At 38.6% G+C, this 21,158-nt stretch overlaps 1 protein-coding gene across 1 annotated transcript; it reads right to left on the bottom strand.

Moving 5' to 3' along the window:
* Positions 1 to 15,184: 15,184 nt before the first annotated feature.
* On the bottom strand, positions 15,185 to 16,057 carry LOC128642153 (taste receptor type 2 member 40-like). Its single transcript, XM_053694832.1, has one exon. The coding sequence runs from the start codon at positions 16,055 to 16,057 to the stop codon at positions 15,185 to 15,187; it is 873 nt and encodes a 290-aa protein (XP_053550807.1).
* Between the last annotated feature and the right edge of the window lie 5,101 nt (positions 16,058 to 21,158).

Genomic DNA, 21,158 nt, shown 5'->3' on the forward strand with positions numbered 1-21,158 from the left:
TTCGGAAAGAGCCCAGTTCCACGAATCAAGGAAGAAAATGTTGGGTTTCACATCCCTGTAATGTCAAATATTTCCCAGAATGCATATGAAAGACGAACAATTGAACATGTTTCTTATTTGCCAGTTGGTCTTTACTAGACATGAGCACAGACAATGAACCGTTCATCATTAGACAATCATTTTATAGGGGATTAATTCTGGGAATTATTGGAATAACATTATTCCTTAATGTGAAGCCCTTGGGATCTACTTATCAAGCCATCAACTTACTTGCATTCGACGGCACCAATACGCTCGCCTGACATCGCCTAACATCGCGGCCATGGACCTAAATACGCTCTCCATATTTATAAAGAAAGCTGTCAAAAAGCTGTGCACCAAGTATGGGGCGATGAGCAGCGGACTGTTATTAACTGACAGTCATGGATCTCGCTGCTATTCGGCTTTTTCCCAGATTTATTTATATACTGTCACTAAACACCGCCACTATATTAAACTGTTTAATGTATTAACCCCTATACCGCCACTCCCGGAGCCCACTGCCACCTACATTATGTTATTAACCCCTAATCTTCCGCCCCCTACACCGCCGCCGCCTACATTATGTTATTAACCGCTAATCTTCCGCCACCTACACCACCACCACCTACATTATGTTATTAACCCCTAATCTTCCGCCCCCTATATCGCCGCCACCTACATTATGTTATTAACCCCTAATCTGCCACCCCCTACACCGCCGCCACCTACATTATGTTATTAACCCCTAATCTGCCGCCACCTACACCGCCTCCACCTACAAAAAAGTATTAATCCCTATCCCGCCGCTCCCGGAGCACACCACAACTAAATAAAGTTATTAACCCCTAAACCCCTGGCCACTCACATCAGTACCACTTACTAAACCTATTAACCCCTAAACTGCCAGCCCCCCACATCGCCATAAACTAAATTAAGATATTAACCCCTAAACCTAACAACCTGCTAACTGTACATTAAATATTAACTCATACCTATTTTATAATACATTTAAACTTACCTTTAGATTTAAATTAAACTATATTAAACTATTAATTAATCTACCCTAACTATTAAACTAAAATTACATTAAACTATATTAAACTAATAATTAAGCTACCCTAACTATTAAACTAAAATTACATTAAACTATATTAAACTAATAAATAATCTACCCTAACTGTTATACTAAAATTACATTAAACTACCAATTAAATTAACTATATTATATATTTAAACACCTAACCCTGCTCAAATAATTTAAATCTACGATTACAAATTACAAAGTTACAAAAAACTAACAACTAAGTTACAAAAAATAACAAACACTAAGTTACAAAAAATAAATAAACACTAAGTTACACAAAATAAAAAATAAATGATCAAATATTTAAAATAATTACACATAATCTAAGAGCCCTATGAAAATAAAAAAGCACCCCCCAAAATTAAAAAAAACCTAGCCTACAATAAACTACCAATAGCCCTTAAATGGGCCTTTTGCAGGGCATTGCCCCAAAGAAATCAGCTCTTTTACCTGTAAATAAAAAATAAAAACACCCCCAACACTAAAACCCACCACCCACACAACCAACCCCCCAAATAAAAACCTAATCTAAAAAACCTAAGCTCCCCATTGCCCTTAAAAGGATATTTAGCTCTTTTTCAAAAGCCCAAACCCTAATCTAAAATTAAAACCCACCCAATAAACCCTTAAAAAAGCCTAACACTAACCCCCGAAGATCCACTTCCAGTTTCTGAAGAGCCGACATCCATCCTCAACGATGTGGCAGAAGTCCTCATCGAAGTCGGCAGGTCTTCATCCAAGCGGGCAGATGTCTTCATCCAACCGGGCAGAAGTCTTCATCCAGATGGCATCTTCTATCTTCATCCATCCGGCGTGGAGCGGCTCCATCTTCAAGACATCCGACGCAGAGCATCCTCTTCTTCCGACGTCTACTTCCGAATGAAGGTTCCTTTAAATGACGTCATACAAGATGGCGTCCCTTAGATTCCGATTGGCTGATAGATTTCTATCAGCCAATCAGAATTAAGTTTGAAAAAATCCTATTGGCTGTTCAATCAGCCAAAAGGATTGAGCTTTCATCCTATTGGCTGATCCAATCAGCCAATAGGATTGAGCTCGCATTCTATTGGCTATTCCAATCAGCCAATAGAATGCAAGCTCAATCCTATTGGCTGATTGGATCAGCCAATAGGATGAAAGCTTGATCCTATTGGCTGATTGCAACAGCCAATAGGATTTTTTCAACCTTAATTCCGATTGGCTGATAGAAATCTATCAGCCAATCGGAATCTAAGGGATGCCATCTTGGATGACGTCATAAATTTTAAAGGAACCTTCATTTGGAAGAAGACGTTGGAAGAAGAGGATGCTCCACGTCGGATGACTTGAAGATGGAGCCGCTCCTTGCCGGATGGAGGAAGATAGAAGATGCCGTCTGGATCAAGACTTCTACCCGGTTGGATGAAGACGTCGGCCCGCTTGGATGAAGACTTCTGCCGGCTTCAATGAGGACTTCTGCCGCTTCGTTGAGGATGGATGTCGGCTCTTCAGAAACTGTAAGTGGATCTTTGGGGGTTAGTATTAGGCTTTTTTAAGGGTTTATTGGGTGGGTTTTAATTTTAGATTAGGGTTTGGGCTTTTGAAAAAGAGCTAAATGCACTTTTAAGGGCAATGCCCATACAAATGCCCTTTTCAGGGCAATGGGGAGCTTAGGTTTTTTAGATTAGGTTTCTATTTGGGGGGTTGGTTGTGTGGGATGTGGGTTTTACTTTTGGGGGGTGTTTGTATTTTTTATTTACAGGTAAACGAGCTGATTTCTTTGGGGCAATGCCCTGCAAAAGGCCCTTTTAAAGGCTATTGGTAGTTTATTGTAGGCTAGGTTTTTTTTTATTTTGGTTGGGCTTTTTTATTTTCATAGGGCTCTTAGATTAGGTGTAATTAGTTTAAATCTCTGATAATTTATTTTTTATTTTGTGTAACTTAGTGTTTATTTTTTTTGTAACTAAGGCCTAGATTTAGAGTTTTGTCGGTAAGGACCCGTGTAGCTAACGCCGGCTTTTTTCTGGCCGCACCATAAAAATAACTCTGGTATTGAGAGTACACATAAAGGCTGCGTTAGGCTACAAAAAAGGAGCGTAGAGCATTTTTAACGCAGCTTCAACTCTCGATACCAGAGTTGCTTACGCAAGCGGCCAGCCTCAAAGACGTGCTCGTGCACGATTCCCCCATAGAAAACAATGGGGCTGTTTGAGCTGAAAAAAAACCTAACACCTGCAAAAAAGCCGCGTTCAGCTCCTAACGCAGCCCCATTGTTTGCTATGCGTAAACACTTCCTAAGTCTGCACCTAACACCCTAACATGTACCCCGAGTCTAAACACCCCTAACCTTACACTTATTAACCCCTATTCTGCCACCCCCGCTATCGCTGACCCCTGCATATTATTATTAACCCCTAATCTGCCGCTCCGTAAACCGCCACTACTTACATTATCCCTATGTACCCCTAATCTGCTGCCCTAACATCGCCGACCCCTATATTATATTTATTAACCCCTAATCTGCCCCCTACAATGTCGCCTCCACCTGCCTACACTTATTAACCCCTAATCTGCCGAGCGGACCTGAGCGCTACTATAATAAAGTTATTAACCCCTAATCCGCCTCACTAACCCTATAATAAATAGTATTAACCCCTAATCTGCCCTCCCTAACATCGCTGACACCTAACTTCAATTATTAACCCCTAATCTGCCGACCGGAGCTCACCGCTATTCTAATAAATGTATTAACCCCTAAAGCTAAGTCTAACCCTAACACTAACACCCCCCTAAGTTAAATATAATTTTAATCTAACGAAATTAATTAACTCTTATTAAATAAATTATTCCTATTTAAAGCTAAATACTTACCTGTAAAATAAACCCTAATATAGCTACAATATAAATAATAATTATATTGTAGCTATTTTAGGATTTATATTTATTTTACAGGCAACTTTGTAATTATTTTAACCAGGTACAATAGCTATTAAATAGTTAAGAACTATTTAATAGTTACCTAGTTAACATTATTACAAAATTACCTGTAAAATAAATCCTAACCTAAGTTACAATTAAACCTAACACTATACTATCATTAAATTAATTAAATAAAATACCTACAATTACCTACAATTAAACCTAACACTACACTATCAATACATTAATTAAATACAATATCTACAAATAACTACAATGAAATAAACTAACTAAAGTACAAAAAATAAAAAAGAACTAAGTTACAAAAAATAAAAAAATATCTACAAACATAAGAAAAATATTACAACAATTTTAAACTAATTACACCTACTCTAAGCCCCCTAATAAAACAACAAAGCCCCCCAAAATAAAAAATGCCCTACCCTATTCTAAATTACTAAAGTTAAAAGCTCTTTTACCTTACCAGCCCTGAACAGGGCCCTTTGCGGGGCATGCCCCAAGAAGTTCAGCTCTTTTGCCTGTAAAAAAAACATACAATACCCCCCCCAACATTACAACCCACCACCCACATACCCCTAATCTAACCCAAACCCCCCTTAAATAAACCTAACACTAAGCCCCTGAAGATCTTCCTACCTTATCTTCACCATACCAGGTTCACCGATCCGTCCTGAAGAGCTCCTCCGATGTCCTGATCCAAGCCCAAGCGGGGGGCTGAAGATGTCCATGATCCGGTAGAAGTCTTCATCCAAGCGGGGCAGAAGAGGTCTTCCATCCGATTGAAGTCTTCATCCAAGCGGGGCAGAAGAGATCTTCCATCTGACTGAAATCTTCATCCAGGCGGCATCTTCTATCGACATCCATCTGGAGCGGAGCGGCAGCATCCTGAAGACCTCCGACGCGGAACATCCATCCTGGCTGACGACTGAACGACGAATGACAATTCCTTTAAATGACGTCATCCAAGATGGCGTCCCTCGAATTCCGATTGGCTGATAGGATTCTATCAGCCAATCGGAATTAAGGTAGGAATATTCTGATTGGCTGATGGAATCAGCCAATCAGAATCAAGTTCAATCCGATTGGCTGATCCAATCAGCCAATCAGATTGAGCTCGCATTCTATTGGCTGTTCGATCAGCCAATAGAATGCGAGCTAAATCTGATTGGCTGATTCCATCAGCCAATCAGAATATTGATACCTTAATTCCGATTGGCTGATAGAATGCTATCAGCCAATCGGAATTCGAGGGACGCCATCTTGGATGATGTCATTTAAAGGAACCGTCATTCGTCGTTGAGTCATCGGCCAGGATGGATGTTCCGCGTCGGAGGTCTTCAGGATGCTGCCGCTCCGCTCCAGATGGATGTCGAAAGAAGATGCCGCCTGGATGAAGACTTCAATCAAATGGAAGACCTCTTCTGCCCCGCTTGGATGAAGACTTCAATCGGATGGAGGACCTCTTCTGCCCCGCTTGGATGAAGACTTCTACCGGATCATGGACATCTTCAGCCCCCCGCTTGGGCTTGGATCAGGACATCGGAGGAGCTCTTCAGGACGGATCGGTGAACCTGGTATGGTGAAGATAAGGTAGGAAGATCTTCAGGGGCTTAGTGTTAGGTTTATTTAAGGGGGGTTTGGGTTAGATTAGGGGTATGTGGGTGGTGGGTTGTAATGTTGGGGGGGGTATTGTATGTTTTTTTTACAGGCAAAAGAGCTGAACTTCTTGGGGCATGCCCCGCAAAGGGCCCTGTTCAGGGCTGGTAAGGTAAAAGAGCTTTTAACTTTAGTAATTTAGAATAGGTTAGGGCATTTTTTATTTTGGGGGGCTTTGTTGTTTTATTAGGGGGCTTAGAGTAGGTGTAATTAGTTTAAAATTGTTGTTATATTTTTCTTATGTTTGTAGATATTTTTTTATTTTTTGTAACTTAGTTCTTTTTTATTTTTTGTACTTTAGTTAGTTTATTTCATTGTAGTTATTTGTAGATATTGTATTTAATTAATTTATTGATAGTGTAGTGTTAGGTTTAATTGTAGGTAATTGTAGTTATTTTATTTAATTAATTTAATGATAGTATAGTGTTAGGTTTAATTGTAACTTAGGTTAGGATTTATTTTACAGGTAATGTTGTAATTATTTTAACTAGGTAACTATTAAATAATTCTTAACTATTTAATAGCTATTGTACCTGGTTAAAATAATTACAAAGTTGCCTGTAAAATAAATATTAATCCTAAAATAGCTACAATGTAATTATAATTTATATTGTAGCTATATTAGGATTTATTTTACAGGTAAGTATTTAGCTTTAAATAGGATTAATTTATTTAATGAGTTAATTAATTTCGTTAGATTAAAATTATATTTAATTTAGGGGGGTGTTAGTGTTAGGGTTAGACTTAGCTTTAGGGGTTAATACATTTATTAGAATAGCGGTGAGCTCCAGTCGGCAGATTAGGGGTTAATAATTGAAGTTAGGTGTCGGCGATGTTAGGAAGGGCAGATTAGGGGTTAATACTATTTATTATAGGGTTAGTGAGGCGGATTAGGGGTTAATAACTTTATTATAGTAGCGGTGTGGTCTGCTTGGCAGATTAGGGGTTAATAAGTGTAGGCAGGTGGAGGCGACGTTGAGGGGGGCAGATTAGGGGTTAATAAATATAATATAGGGGACGGCGGTGTTAGGGGCAGCAGATTAGGGGTACATAAGGATAACGTAGGTGGCGGCGCTTTGCGGTCGGCAGATTAGGGGTTAATAAGTGTAGGTAGCTGGCGGCGACGTTGTGGGGGGCAGGTTAGGGGTTAATAAATATAATATAGGGGTTGGCGGTGTTAGGGGCAGCAGATTAGGGGTACATAGGGATAACGTAGTTGGCGGTCGGCAGATTAGGGGTTAAAAAAATTGAATCGAGTGGCGGCGATGTGGGGGGACCTCGGTTTAGGAGTACATAGGTAGTTTATGGGTGTTAGTGTACTTTAGAGTACAGTAGTTAAGAGCTTTATAAACCGGCGTTAGCCCAGAAAGCTCTTAACTACTGACTTTTTTCCTGCGGCTGGAGTTTTGTCGTTTTCTAACGCTCACTTCAGACACGACTCTAAGTACCGGAGTTAGAAAAATCCCATTGAAAAGATAGGATACGCAATTTACGTAAGGGGATCTGCGGTATGGAAAAGTCGCGGCTGAAAAGTGAGCGTTAGACCCTTTTTTGAGTGACTCCAAATACCAGAGTTAGCCTAAAACCAGCGTTAGGAGCCTCTCCAAAAAACTCCAAATCTAGGCCTATGTGTTTGTTATTTTTTGTAACTTAGTTGTTAGTTTTTTGTAACTTTGTAATTTGTAATCGTAGGTTTAAATTATTTAAGTAGGGTTAGGTATTTAAATATATAATATATGTAATTTAATTTGTAGTTTAATGTAATTTTAGTATAATAGTTAGGGTAGGTTCATTATTAGTTTAATATAGTTTATTGTAATTTTAGTTTAATAGTTAGGGTAGATTAATTATTAGTTTAATATAGTTTAATGTAATTTTAGTCTAATAGTTAGGGTAGGTTAATTAGTAGTTAAATATAGTTTAATTTAAATCTAAAGGTAAGTTTACATTTATTATAAGATAGGGATGAGGTAATATTTAATGTACAGTTAGCGGGTTGTTAGGTTTAGGGGTTAATAGGTTAATTTAGTTTATGGTGATGTGGGGGCTGGCGGTTTAGGGGTTAATAGGTTTAGTAAGGGGTACTGATGTGGGAGGCCAGAGGTTTAGGGGTTAATAACTTTATTTAGTTGCAGTGGGCTCCGGGAGCGGCGGGATAGGGGATAATACTTTTATGTAGGTGGTGGCGGTGTAGGGGGTGGCAGATTAGGGGTTAATAAGTATAATGTAGGTGGCGGCGGTGTCGGGGCTGCAGATTAGGGGTTAATAAGTATAATGTAGGTGTCTGCGGTGTCGGGTGGCAGATTAGGGATTTATAAATTTCAATGTAGAGGATGGCGGTGGCGGGGCGGCAGATTACAGGTTAATAAGTATAATGTAGGTGGCGGCGGTGTAGGGGAGGCAGATTAGGGGTTAATAAGTATAATGTAGGTGGCGGCAGTGTCGGGGCGGCAGATTAGGGGTTAATAAATATAATGTAGGTGTCTGCAGTGTCGGGTGGCAGATTAGGGATTTATAAGTATCAATGTAGGGGATGGCGGTGGCGGGGCGGCAGATTATAGGTTAATAAGTATAATGTAGGTGGCGGCGGTGTATGGGGCGGCAGATTAGGGGTTAATAAGTATAATGTAGGTGTCTGTGGTGTCGGGTGGCAGATTAGGGATTTATAAGTATCAATGTAGGGGATGGCGGTGGCGGTGGCGGGGCGGCAGATTACAGGTTAATAAGTATAATGTAGGTGGCGGCGGTGTAGGGGCGGAAGATTAGGGGTTAATAAGTATAATGTAGGTGGCGGCGGTGTAGGGAGCGGCAGATTAGGGGTGTTTAGACTCGGGGTACATGTTAGGGTGTTAGGTGTAAACATAACTTTTATTCTCCCATAGGAATCAATGGGATATTGGGCAGCAGCGAACATGAGCTTTCGCTGCTTTCAGACTCCCATTGATTCCTATGGCATCCGCCGCCTCCAGGGTACGCTGGGCCGGAATAGTGGCGAGCGTACCTGCTAGTTATTTGTTAACTAGCAAAAGTAGTCAGATAGTGCCGAATTTGCATTTAGAACATCTGTAGTGACGTAAGCATCGATCTGTGTCGGACTGAAACCGGCGGATCGTATGTTACATCACACATTTCAACTTTTGCCGGTCTGTAGGCTTTGATAAATAAGGGGAATCAGGCTCGCCACAATTACGCTGCGGAATTCCAGAGTATTTGCGGTTGACGGCTTGATAAATAGGCCTTCTTGTCTTTTATGGGAATTGTGTTTATTACAGCAGAGGAGAAGCTGGGTGGTAGCTTAAATGACCATTAAATACAGTAGAACTGCATTACCAGCAAGTGCATCACAGAATGACAATGCAATAGCACCTACTAGCAATTATAAATGCGCAGAACCAACACAATTAAAAATGGAGACAGATAATCCCTTTATTACTCATTCCCCAGTTTTGAAAAACCAACATGGTTATATTAATACTAGTTGATAAGCCTGACCAGAGGGCAGTCTGTCTGTTAAAAATTCAACCCCTCCAAGCTACAAAAAGTAAAATTACAGAAAAAATAAACAAAACCATACAAAATAATAAAATTAAACCTAAACTTATACCCCTATAAAAATAAAAAATCCCCCCCAAAATAAAAACACCACCTAATCTAATACTAAACTACCAATAGCCCTTAAAATGGCTTTTTGTAGAGCATTGACCTAAAGAAATCAGCTCTTTTACATTAAAAATAAACAAAGTCCCCCCTAACAGTAAACCCCCCACCTCGCACTGCTAACATTCTTTTGAGGATGCGTGCGCAACTGCCGACGGCGATGGAAGCGTTACAAACGTGATTATAGTATAGATACTTTTTACCTCTGTAAGTACCTTGTATCTAAACCCCTGAAGACTGCCCCTTTATTTCAGTTCTTTTGACAGACTTGCATTTTAGCAAATCAGTGCTGACTCAAATAACTCCACGGGAGTGAGCATACTGTTATATATATGCCACACATGAACTAGCACTGTCTAGCTGTGAAAAGGGGCCAAAATGCACTGAGATAAGAGGTGGTGTTCAAGGGCTCAAAAACAGACAGAGGTTTACAGGCTATAAAATATAGTAATATAACAGTGTTGGTTTTGCAAAGCTGGGGAATTGGTAGTAAAGACATTATCTATCTTTTTAAACAATAACATGTTTAAAGTATGCTGTCCCTTTAATTTGTTGGCCCCTTGTATCATGTGACAGCCATCAGCCAACAGACTCATATATTTATACACCTCAGAAAGTGTGCATATAACTGTATCATGTGACAACCATCAGCCAACAGACTCATATATTTATACACCTCAGAAAGTGTGTATATAACTGTATCATGTGACAGCCATCAGCCAATAACAGACTCATATATGTATATACCTCAGAAAGTGTGCATATAACTGTATCATGCGACAGCCATCAGTCAATCACAGACTCATTTACGTATACACCTCAGAAAGTGTGATATTACTGTATCATGTGGCAGCCATCAGCCAATCACAGACTCATATACATATATACCTCAGAGAGTGTGCATATAACTGTATCATGTGACAGTCATCAGTCAATCAAAGAGTCATTTACATATACACCTCAGAAAGTGTGATATTACTATATCATGTGACAGCCTTCAGTCAATCACAGACTCATTTACGTATATACCTCAGAAAGTGTGCATATAACTTTATCATGTGACAGTCATCAGCCAATCACAGACTCATATACGTATATACCTCAGAAAGTGTGCATATAACTGTATCATGTGACAGTCATCAGCCAATCACAGACTCATATACGTATATACCTCAGAAAGTGTGCATATAACTGTATCATGTGACAGCCATCAGCCAATCACAGACTCATATACGTATATACCTCAGAAAGTGTGCATATAACTGTATCATGTGACAGTCATCAGCCAGTCACAGACTTATTTACGTATACACCTCAGAAAGTGTGATATTACTGAATCATGTGACAGCCATCAGCCAATCACAGGCTCATTTACGTATAAACCTCAGAAAGTGTGCATATAGAAAGGCTGAGGTAGTAATGGGTAGAATTGTCAAGAACAAAAGTGAAGCATAAATACTTACTAATCCTAATGTGCACAAAATACCTTCCCAAGCTCAGCTGCTCCCTACTAGGCACTGAAGCAAATAGCTATCTGTGTGTAACGCTGTACAGACAACTGAGTTTATTCTTATAGTAGCTGCACATTATTTAATACATGTAAATGACACTTTTATGTATGAATTGTTCTTTATTTTAAGATTATATATTGGTTTTGACTACTCTGCCGCTCTGTTTTCATCACTTTATAGATAACCAGAGAAAAACAAAATATCCGACACTTGTAGGGACCTGGGAATAGTTTTTGTATTTAATGCTATAGTTTTATTCTCACAGCTTTATAAACGCAATATATTCTACCATAAATTCCCCCTTCTGGTGATAGCGCTGCCTGAATATTATAATGATTCCCAACACTGTGTGATGCTCATTGCAATAAGCCAGTTACAGATGTTGTGCTAACCTGACGTAAGAGGCCGAGAGGCCTGAAGAGGAGACAGAGAGATCAAAGATGGAGTCACAAGTGTTCTGTGGGTGGAGCTAAGTGTGCCATAGGTGGGCTTGGGAAGTCAGGGGTTGTGACTAGAGGGTTCAGGGGTGTATCTTAACCCCCCCCCCTTGTAACCAAATATATTGGGATGTTTAATATGGCCATAGAGTACTCATCCCTTGTGTGTCTAACCACAGTGTCACTTATGTTCCCAACAAACTCCATTCATTTTTTTTTTGTGATAAATCCATTGACTTTATTACATAATGGACATTTAAGATTATTTTTATCATGTGGAATGTATACTGGGGGGTGCATTCCAGAGGTCTTTAATTTGCTTAGTCACCTATTAAGGGAGATGTTTATTGCCAAATTAATGACTATACTAACAGGCTCTCTGGCTTCTGACAACGTAAATTGCATCTTTATCTCCAATCAAAAGAACACATTGGAAATTCATCTCAGAGAGATCTGAGTTGGGCATTGTATTTCTTTAACTGTTATTGGTTATGAACTGGGATAATGAGTTGCATTCTGTAAAAATATGCATGTGCTGTTTAATCATGGATATTTGCTGATTTCACAACTTAGATTCAGCTTCTGTTTGTGGAATCTTGGGTAGAGTGTCTAAGGATATATTTCCCTTTAAAGGGACGGTACACTGTAAAATTGTTTTTCCATAAATGTATTTTAAATGACTTGTTATACCAACTGCAGAGTATAAAATATTTGAGAAATTGCATTTTTGGGTTTATTTGTGTATCTGAAGTAGCTGGTTTTGTGCTTTGAAACCAAAGCCTATGACAATGGGTTGAGCTTCAAGTAATATCAGATCTCATTATGTTATCACTTTTATGTACACAGACTTATTTCCTTATCTTATATTTGTCTGGAACACCAACTCAATACAGAACAATGGAAAATTATCATTTTATTACTTAACTATCATGCCCCCCACTGAGGGTGTAATCTCTTCTGCTGGCTGTGTTTACTTAGGCTTGTCAATAGCATATACGCCAGTATCAAAACTTTCAGTATAGGTTGGGAAACCACAAGCTAAATCAGCTATTTCAAATGCTGAAATATGAGTAAAGGAGCTACTTGCAACCAATTTAATACACTCTAGCAGGTATAAAGGATCATTGGGAATAATTTAAAGGGGAGAAAGTTTTTGGTTGAACTGTCCCTTTAAGCTATATATCTTAAGTCAGTGTTTCTCAATCATGGTCCACAAGTCAACCAAACAGGCCAGGTTTTCTTTGTATCAGAACCAGTGCACAGGTGAAGTAATCAGCTTATCAGTAACCATGGTTACTGACCTGCTCTCACCCATCAGTCTATTATTTCACCTCTGCACTGGTTCAGCTATAATAAAACCCTGGTCTGCTGGGGGTACTTGAGGAATGTGGTTGAGAAAAAATGTCATCTAAATAGCATTTAGCTACCCTCAAGGTCACTTGGACAAAGGAGAAGACCAGAGGACAAGGTTGTCTCACTTACCGGATAGTCTGCAGGCTGTGTCTAGTATAAGGTGGAAAATAGGTAAAATCTAGGCGCCTGACCGGACGGAGGCAAAGGTATCACAAAGGAATAACGGTAAAAGCTATATTACAAAAGATATTTAATCACAATTAATGATAACAAACAAACTCATGGATCCATGTAAACACAGCAATAAAAATAACAGAATAACCATAAACTGTGGTGCAATTGGACTAAAACAAAATGAATGATAAAAATACTCTAAAATAAAATGAAAATACTCTAAAATATTCTAAAATCTACTGAAGTATCTAAGAGACATGTATATGGCATTAGAACATCTATTCTCCATTGAGTATTCCTATACAGGAAAAGCTTAGTAAGGAACAGTTCATATGGAGTGTAGTCCCAAAATAATAATATAATGTCCCAATGGGTTAGTGAAGATGTTGAAGTGTAGGTGATGATCCGAATGATATCCAACCAGTCAATATATCCAGAAATGTAAAAATATGTTACAAAATGAAAAAGTGGAAAAATATATATGGAAATATAAAAAATGTGAAAAATGAAAAATGGAAAAAATAAAAATTAAAAAAATGTGAAATAGGTGTAAACAGTGAAAAAACTGTGAAAAAAATCTGAAAAACTGTGGAATTGCCCAGAATGGGGCAAGGTAGAAACCAGACTCTTCCTGGTGATAAGTCCGTGAAGGGTGCGTGATGAACAAGTGTCTAGAAAGTAGTTTGTGAAAAGACAGGTATACCTCTAGGGTATTTTGGTGAAATTACGATATCCTCCTGTGGAAATAAATAAATATAGTGCAGCAAGCTAGTATAAGGTGGGGGGGACACAAGTTATCCAGCACAGATTTATTTTGTAATTAAACATTTTCTAAGATCCAAACACTCAAGCACAATTGTAAGCAAGTATTGCTAATATTATAATTTGTGTGTGATAACTGAGATTTGATTTTAATATGTTAATGAAAGAAGAAATCAAACCTGTTTATTAAACTAGGAATGGAGCATTCATATGATTGTCAGGTTATTACAGGTTCTTGCATACATATCGTGCTCACACTTAAATAGCTCAATGGTAATAAAACACTAAAAATACATTATCCAGATATAAAAACATTCAGTAACTATTACATTAACAAAGATCCCTTATAGCACACTACATAATACACAGCTCAACCACAATGAACTCAAATGTAATAGTCCATTCTGGTATCTAATAGATTTTCCTTATTATTAAAGATAATAAATATCCCTCCCATTAACCCTTTCATCAGCCATCTCATTGGCTTTCCTAGATAAACCTTAGGGGTCACTATTATGATACAAATACAATGTAAAAACTTGATTGAAAAGTGTTTTCTGATGGTCTGAAATAGGGTCACCTAGGTTTGTATCTGACAAAAGCCACATTAAATCGAAAATGGCTAATTCCACTGCAAGCAACACACTATGGGGCATATGTATCAAGCTCTGAATGGAGCTTGATGCCCGTGCTTCTGGCGAGCCTGCAGACTCGCCAGAAACAGGAGTTATGAAGCAGCGGTCACAAAGACCGCTGCTCCATAACCTGTCCGCCTGCTCTGAGCAGGAGGACAGACACCCCTGCTGGCGGCCTATTGGCCGTGAGTCTGCAGGGGGTGGCGTTGCCCCACTAGCTCTTGTGAGCTGCTGGTGCAATGCTGAATACGGCGAGTGTGTGTGTGTATCTATAGCTATACATATATATATTTATTTATACACACTCTATTTATGTATCTATGTATATATGTATATGTCTGTCTGTCTATCTGATCTATCTAATCTATCTATCAATCTATCATTTAGCTATCTATCTATCTATCTTTTTATCTATCCATCTATCTCTCAATCTGTCTATCATCTATCTATCTATCTGTCTGTCTATCATCTATCTATTTATCTATCTACAGTATATATCTATCTGTCTATCATATATCTTCTATCTATCTATATTTTATCTAGCTATCATCTATCTATCTATCTATCTATCTATCTGTCTATCTATCTATATGTATCTACAGTATCTGTTTGTCTGTCTCTTCTATTTATCTGCCTGTCTGACTATATCTATCTATCTATTTATCTGCCTGTCTGACTATATATATTTATCTATTTGCCTGTCTGTTCTATCCATCTATCTGCCTGTCTGAATATATCTATCTATCTATCAATGTATCTATCTATCTATGTATCTATATCTATCTGTTTGTCTGTCTGTTCTATCTATTTATCTATCTGCCTGTCTGACTATATCTATCTATCTATCTATTTATCTATCTATCTATCTATCTATCTGCCTGTCTGACAATATCTATTTATCTATCTATTTATCATTGAGCAGTTTAAATGAATAAACTGGAGGTGCCTGTACCCCTATAGACAATAACACCACATCTACTGAGTTTGCTGTCTTTCTCTTCTCCAGGTGGCCAGTAACTTGGGATTTCCCAGTATTATGATAATGGCTTGTGCTAATGGATATGAACAGTTTAGTAAATAAACTGTCTCTTGCCAGCTGTCCCAGGCCTTTAGTATTGCATAGACAGTATTTATAATGTAGAAGGTGCTATTAATGAACATAAGAAGGACCATTGTCTGCGCGGCTTTTACAAGCTTTTTACCCCGATCACACTGGGTTCCAAATACATTTATTTTCCATATATGTCTCAAGAGGACAGTGACACTGAATCCTATACAGATTAAAGTGAGAAAAAAGGGTCCAATACAGCCTATAGATAAGTTATATGGCAGGCTATTGTAATACATGGTATTTGTGAAATCATCTGACACATTTTGAGGACTTTGAAAAGCTATAGTAAAAAAATATGGAGTATTAACAGCTACTGATACCACTACTGATCCCACCAAAAGCATAGGAATAAGAGAGGAGAGTTTTATTTTCAGTTGATTGAAGAGTTGGTTTGAGAAGGTTACAAGTCTGACGCAGTAACAAAAACTGAGCCAAGCTGTATTCCACAAGTTTATAGAGATCAGTAGGTAGAAAATAAAAATGTGAAGCAAGTAAGGCTTTTTGAGAAGTAATTTCTGTAATTTCAGACAACTTAAAATCCCATCACTCATTAACAAGCACTGGAGGGCGACGTTGGTGACACTCATAGTGACAAGGACTTTATCACATGCTCTCAGGACAATTCTCTTCCTAAAGTCTCTGAAATAAACAGCTGCAATCGATGAGTTCATGATGCTCCCAGTTAAGCCGAGGATTCCCAATATAACCAGACTGAATATTTGCAAATCAGACAGCATTTTCTAGAAATTCTTTTTTCCCAAGAGATTTATCCAATATCCAAATCCTTCTGATACTGAAAGGCGTCTGCAATGTTTTGATTTCATAAGCATCACACTTCAGGATAAAACAGCAGAACAGAGATGCAAATCTCTTTATCTAGTTTGCATATCTTAGTTTTGTTTACCAGAACTTATCATTGTAAATTCTGTAGAGAGTCAGTACTGGGCTGCACCCCACCTTGTTAATTAGTATCTATTATTTGGCTTGTCAATGTCACAGTGAGTAGAATAAGCCGCTCTTAGCTGTTGCTGTCAATCTGTGCAGTAAACTACAGAGAAGCCCCACGTAGATACTCACAAAGCATGGGACTGCTTGTGGTGGTGTTTTATTTGTATTTGCAAATTAATTTGCTGATTATTACTTAGTGTTGATACAGCATGAGACACGTTTAGAAGTAATTTGTTTATTTATAACTTTGCTTAACCCAAGGTGAATGCAAATAGCCTATAGCTCTTGCTCACTGCTATTAGTATTACAAATACTTCCTACCAAGTGTAAACCCTTCTTGAGTAAAATATGTCATCTATCTCTGTTGTCTCCAAACCAGAACCAGTACACACAAACCCCTGGAATACCACAGCATTGAAGATAATAGGGAATTCTAACCCTAAATGGAACTAATTATGGTCTATCAGAAGATGATCTTCTGGGTGAAGAGGCTGGAGTAGTATATCCACTCCCTTGGTATTTCCTGACTTGACTACTGCAATAACCTACTTACTGGCCTTCCTCTTTCCTGCCTCCCCCCTTCAATCCATCCTAAATGACTCTGCCACCTTTCCCGTCGCTCTGTATCTGCTGCACCTCTCTGAGAGTCCCTTCATTGGCTCCCCATTCACATCAGAATTAAATTCAAAATTCTCACCCTTACATACAAAGCCTTCGCCAATGCTGCTCCCCACTACCTATTCTCTCCTATCAACAAGTATACTTCAGCCTGCCAACTAAGATCCAACAACGACCTGCTCCTTGCATCTGCGACTATCACCTCTTCTCATGCTAGACTGCAGGACTTCTGTCGTGCAGCAACTACCCTCTGGAACACTCTCCCTTGTGCAGCACCTACCCTCTGGAACACTCTCCCTCGTGCAGCACCTACCCTCTGGAACACTCTCCCTCATGCAGCACCTACCCTCTGGAACACTCTCCCTCATGCAGCACCTACCCTCTGGAACACTCTCCCTCGTACAGCACCTACCCTCTGGAACATTATCCCTTGTGCAGCACCTACCCTCTGGAACACTCTCCCTTGTGCAGCACCTACCCTCTGGAACACTCTCCCTTGTGCAGCACATACCCTCTGGAACACTCTCCCTCGTGCAGAACCTACCCTCTGGAACACACTCCCTCGTACAGCACCTACCCTCTGGAACATTATCCCTTGTGCAGCACCTATCCTCTGGAACATTATCCCTCGTGCAGCACCTACCCTCTGGAACACTATCCCTCATGCAGCACCTACCCTCTGGAACACTCTCCCTCGTGCAGCACCTACCCTCTGGAACATTATCCCTTGTGCAGTACCTACCCTCTGGAACATTATCCCTCGTGCAGCACCTACCCTCTGGAACACTATCCCTCGTGCAGCACCTACCCTCTGGAACACTCTCCCTCGTGCAGCACCTACCCTCTGGAACACTCTCCCTCGTGCAGCACCTACCCTCTAGAACACGCTCCCTCATGCAGCACCTACCCTCTGGAACATTATCCCATGTGCAGCACCTACCCTCTGGAACATTATCCCTTGTGCAGCACCTACCCTCTGGAACACTATCCCTCGTGCAGCACCTACCCTCTGCAACACTATCCCTCGTGCAGCACCTACCCTCTGGAACACTATCCCTCGTGCAGCACCTACTCTCTGGAACACTCTCCCTTGTGCTGTCAGGCTTAGGCTTTCTTCTTTTAAATGCTCTCTGAAGACTTTTCTGTTCAGAGAAGCCTACCACCCAACTCAATAATACATTAATTTCTCTTACCTAACAACATTTCCCTCATCTAACTCTGCATTATCATCTTTCTCACTCTTGCAGTCCTCACCTCCTGTTTCTCAACCTCCTACCCTTCTAGATTGTAAGTTCCCATGGGAATAGGGCCCTGAATTCATCCTGTATGTGTTTGTAAATGTTATCTTGTTTCTTACACATTTTATATCATTAGTTTATTTAAATGAATTGTACCCATGGACAGCGCTGAGGAATATATTGGCGCTTTATAAATAAAGTATAATAATAATAATAATAATAATATATTGAAGCAAATGGAGTTTATACAGAAAACAAACGTTATGAAACTAATTTAAAAAAAAAACAACAACAAATTTTAATGTTGTCATTACATTTGTTTAAAAAATAACCATTCTGAGATTGAACAAATGGACAAATTAACAAATGGTTAGAGGGGTAACCTATAGTAGCTGGGGGTTGTGGGTATATTGTATATATGTATACAATGAGGCCTATTTATTATTCTGCTAGCGAACATGATCCAATATTGCGGATCATGTCCACCGCACATCAATAAATGTAGACAGCATACGCTCTCTGCATTTATCATTACACTAGCAATTCTAGTGAACTGCTGGTGCAACGCTGCCCCATGCAGATTCGCGGCCAATCGGCCGCCAGCAGGGGGTGTCAATCAACCCGATCGTATTGGATCGGGTTGATTTTAGGTGATGTCTGTCCGCAGCCTCAGAGCAGGAGGACAGGTTATGGAGCAGTGGTCTTTAGACCGCTGCTTCATAACGTGTTTTTTTTGCAAGTCTGGAGGCTTTAAGCTCCATACGGAGCGTGATAAATATGCCTGAATGTATTATTTATGTGTATTATGTTGTAAAACGCTATAATATAGTATGTACTTAAATTTATGTTGTTTGGAGTGTTTTTTCTTTTTTTTAGTAAGAAGATTTTGAGTTTGGGATATTATTATATTGTAGCTACGGCTTTCTTGCTTTTTTTTTTATCTTTTCACTGTGTAATACGTTTCACATGTTTAATAATATTTTATTTTTATTGCCAATATATAAACACTGTACTGGAGGCGTTTTACTTATAACATTACGCCCACACTGTAAAAAATACTAATGTCATGAACACGTAATCTTCTTACTAATGTCATGAACACGTAATCTTCTTACTAATGTCATGAACACTTAATCATCTTACTAATGTCATGAACACGTAATCTTCTTACTAATGTAATGAACACATAATCTTCTTACTAATGTCAGGAACACGTAATCTTCTTACTAATGTCATGAACACGTAATGTTCTTACTAATATCATGAACACGTAATCTTCTTACTAATATCATGAACACGTAATCTTCTTACTAATGTCATGAACACGTAATCATCTTACTAATATCATGAACACGTAATCTTCTTACTAATGTCATGAACACGTAATCTTTTTACTAATGTCATGAACACGTAATCTTCTTACTAATGTCATGAACACGTAATCTTCTTACTAATGTCATGAACACGTAATCTTCTTACTAATATCATGAACACGTAATCTTCTTACTAATGTCATGAACACGTAATCTTCTTACTAATATCATGAACACGTAAACTTCTTACTAATGTCATGAACACGTAATCTTCTTACTAATATCATGAACACGTAATCTTCTTACTAATATCATGAACACGTAATCTTCTTACTAATATCATGAACACGTAATCTTCTTACTAATGTCATGAACACGTAATCTTCTTACTAATATCATGAACACGTAATCTTCTTACTAATGTCATGAACACGTAATCTTCTTACTAATATCATGAACACGTAATCTTCTTACTAATGTCATGAACACGTAATCTTTTTACTAATGTCATGAACACGTAATCTTCTTACTAATGTCATGAACACGTAATATTCTTACTAATGTCATTAACACGTAATCTTCTTACTAATATCATGAACACGTAATCTTCTTACTAATGTCATGAACACGTAATCTTCTTACTAATATCATGAACACGTAATCTTCTTACTAATATCATGAACACGTAATCTTCTTACTAATGTCATGAACACGTAATCTTCTTACTAATGTCATGAACACGTAATCTTCTTACTAATGTCATGAACACGTAATCTTCTTACTAATATCATGAACACGTAATCTTCTTACTAATATCATGAACACGTAATCTTCTTACTAATGTCATGAACACGTAATCTTCTTACTAATGTCATGAACACGTAATCTTCTTACTAATATCATGAACACGTAATCTTCTTACTAATGTCATGAACACGTAATCTTCTTACTAATGTCATGAACACGTAATCTTCTTACTAATGTCATGAACACGTAATCTTCTTACTAATATCATGAACACGTAATCTTCTTACTAATATCATGAACACGTAATCTTCTTACTAATGTCATGAACACGTAATCTTCTTAATAATGTCATGAACACGTAATCTTCTTACTAATATCATGAACACGTAATCTTCTTACTAATGTCATGAACACGTAATCTTCTTACTAATGTCATGAACACGTAACCTTCTTACTAATGTCATGAACACGTAACCTTCTTACTAATGTCATGAACACGTAATCTTCTTACTAATGTCATGAACACGTAATCTTCTTACTAATGTCATGAACACGTAATCTTCTTACTAATGTCATGAACACGTAATCTTCTTACTAATGTCATGAACACGTAATCTTCTTACTAATGTCATGAACACGTAATCTTCTTACTAATGTCATGAACACGTAATCTTCTTACTAATGTCATGAACACGTAATCTTCTTACTAATGTCATGAACACGTAATCTTCTTACTAATGTCAATATAAAATAAATAAGCCTCACAAAATACTTACATTGGCACAAAGGGGCCCATCTATCAAGCTCTGAATGGAGAGCTTGCCGGCCCGCAGACTCGCCCGAAACGCCAGTTATGAAGCGGCAGTTTAAAGACCTCTGCTCCATAACCCTTTACGTCTGCTCTGATGAGGCGGACAGGAATCGCCACATTTCAACCCGATCGAGTACGATCAGGTTGATTGACACCCCCTGCT

Source organism: Bombina bombina, chromosome 11 (assembly GCF_027579735.1).
Source record: "Bombina bombina isolate aBomBom1 chromosome 11, aBomBom1.pri, whole genome shotgun sequence".
In the NCBI taxonomy this organism is placed as follows: Eukaryota; Metazoa; Chordata; class Amphibia; order Anura; family Bombinatoridae; genus Bombina; species Bombina bombina.

What these genes read in the sequence shown, in the direction of transcription:
- LOC128642153 (XM_053694832.1), bottom strand. Translation starts at nt 16,057, where the DNA reads ATGCTGTCTGATTTGCAAATATTCAGTCTGGTTATATTGGGAATCCTC.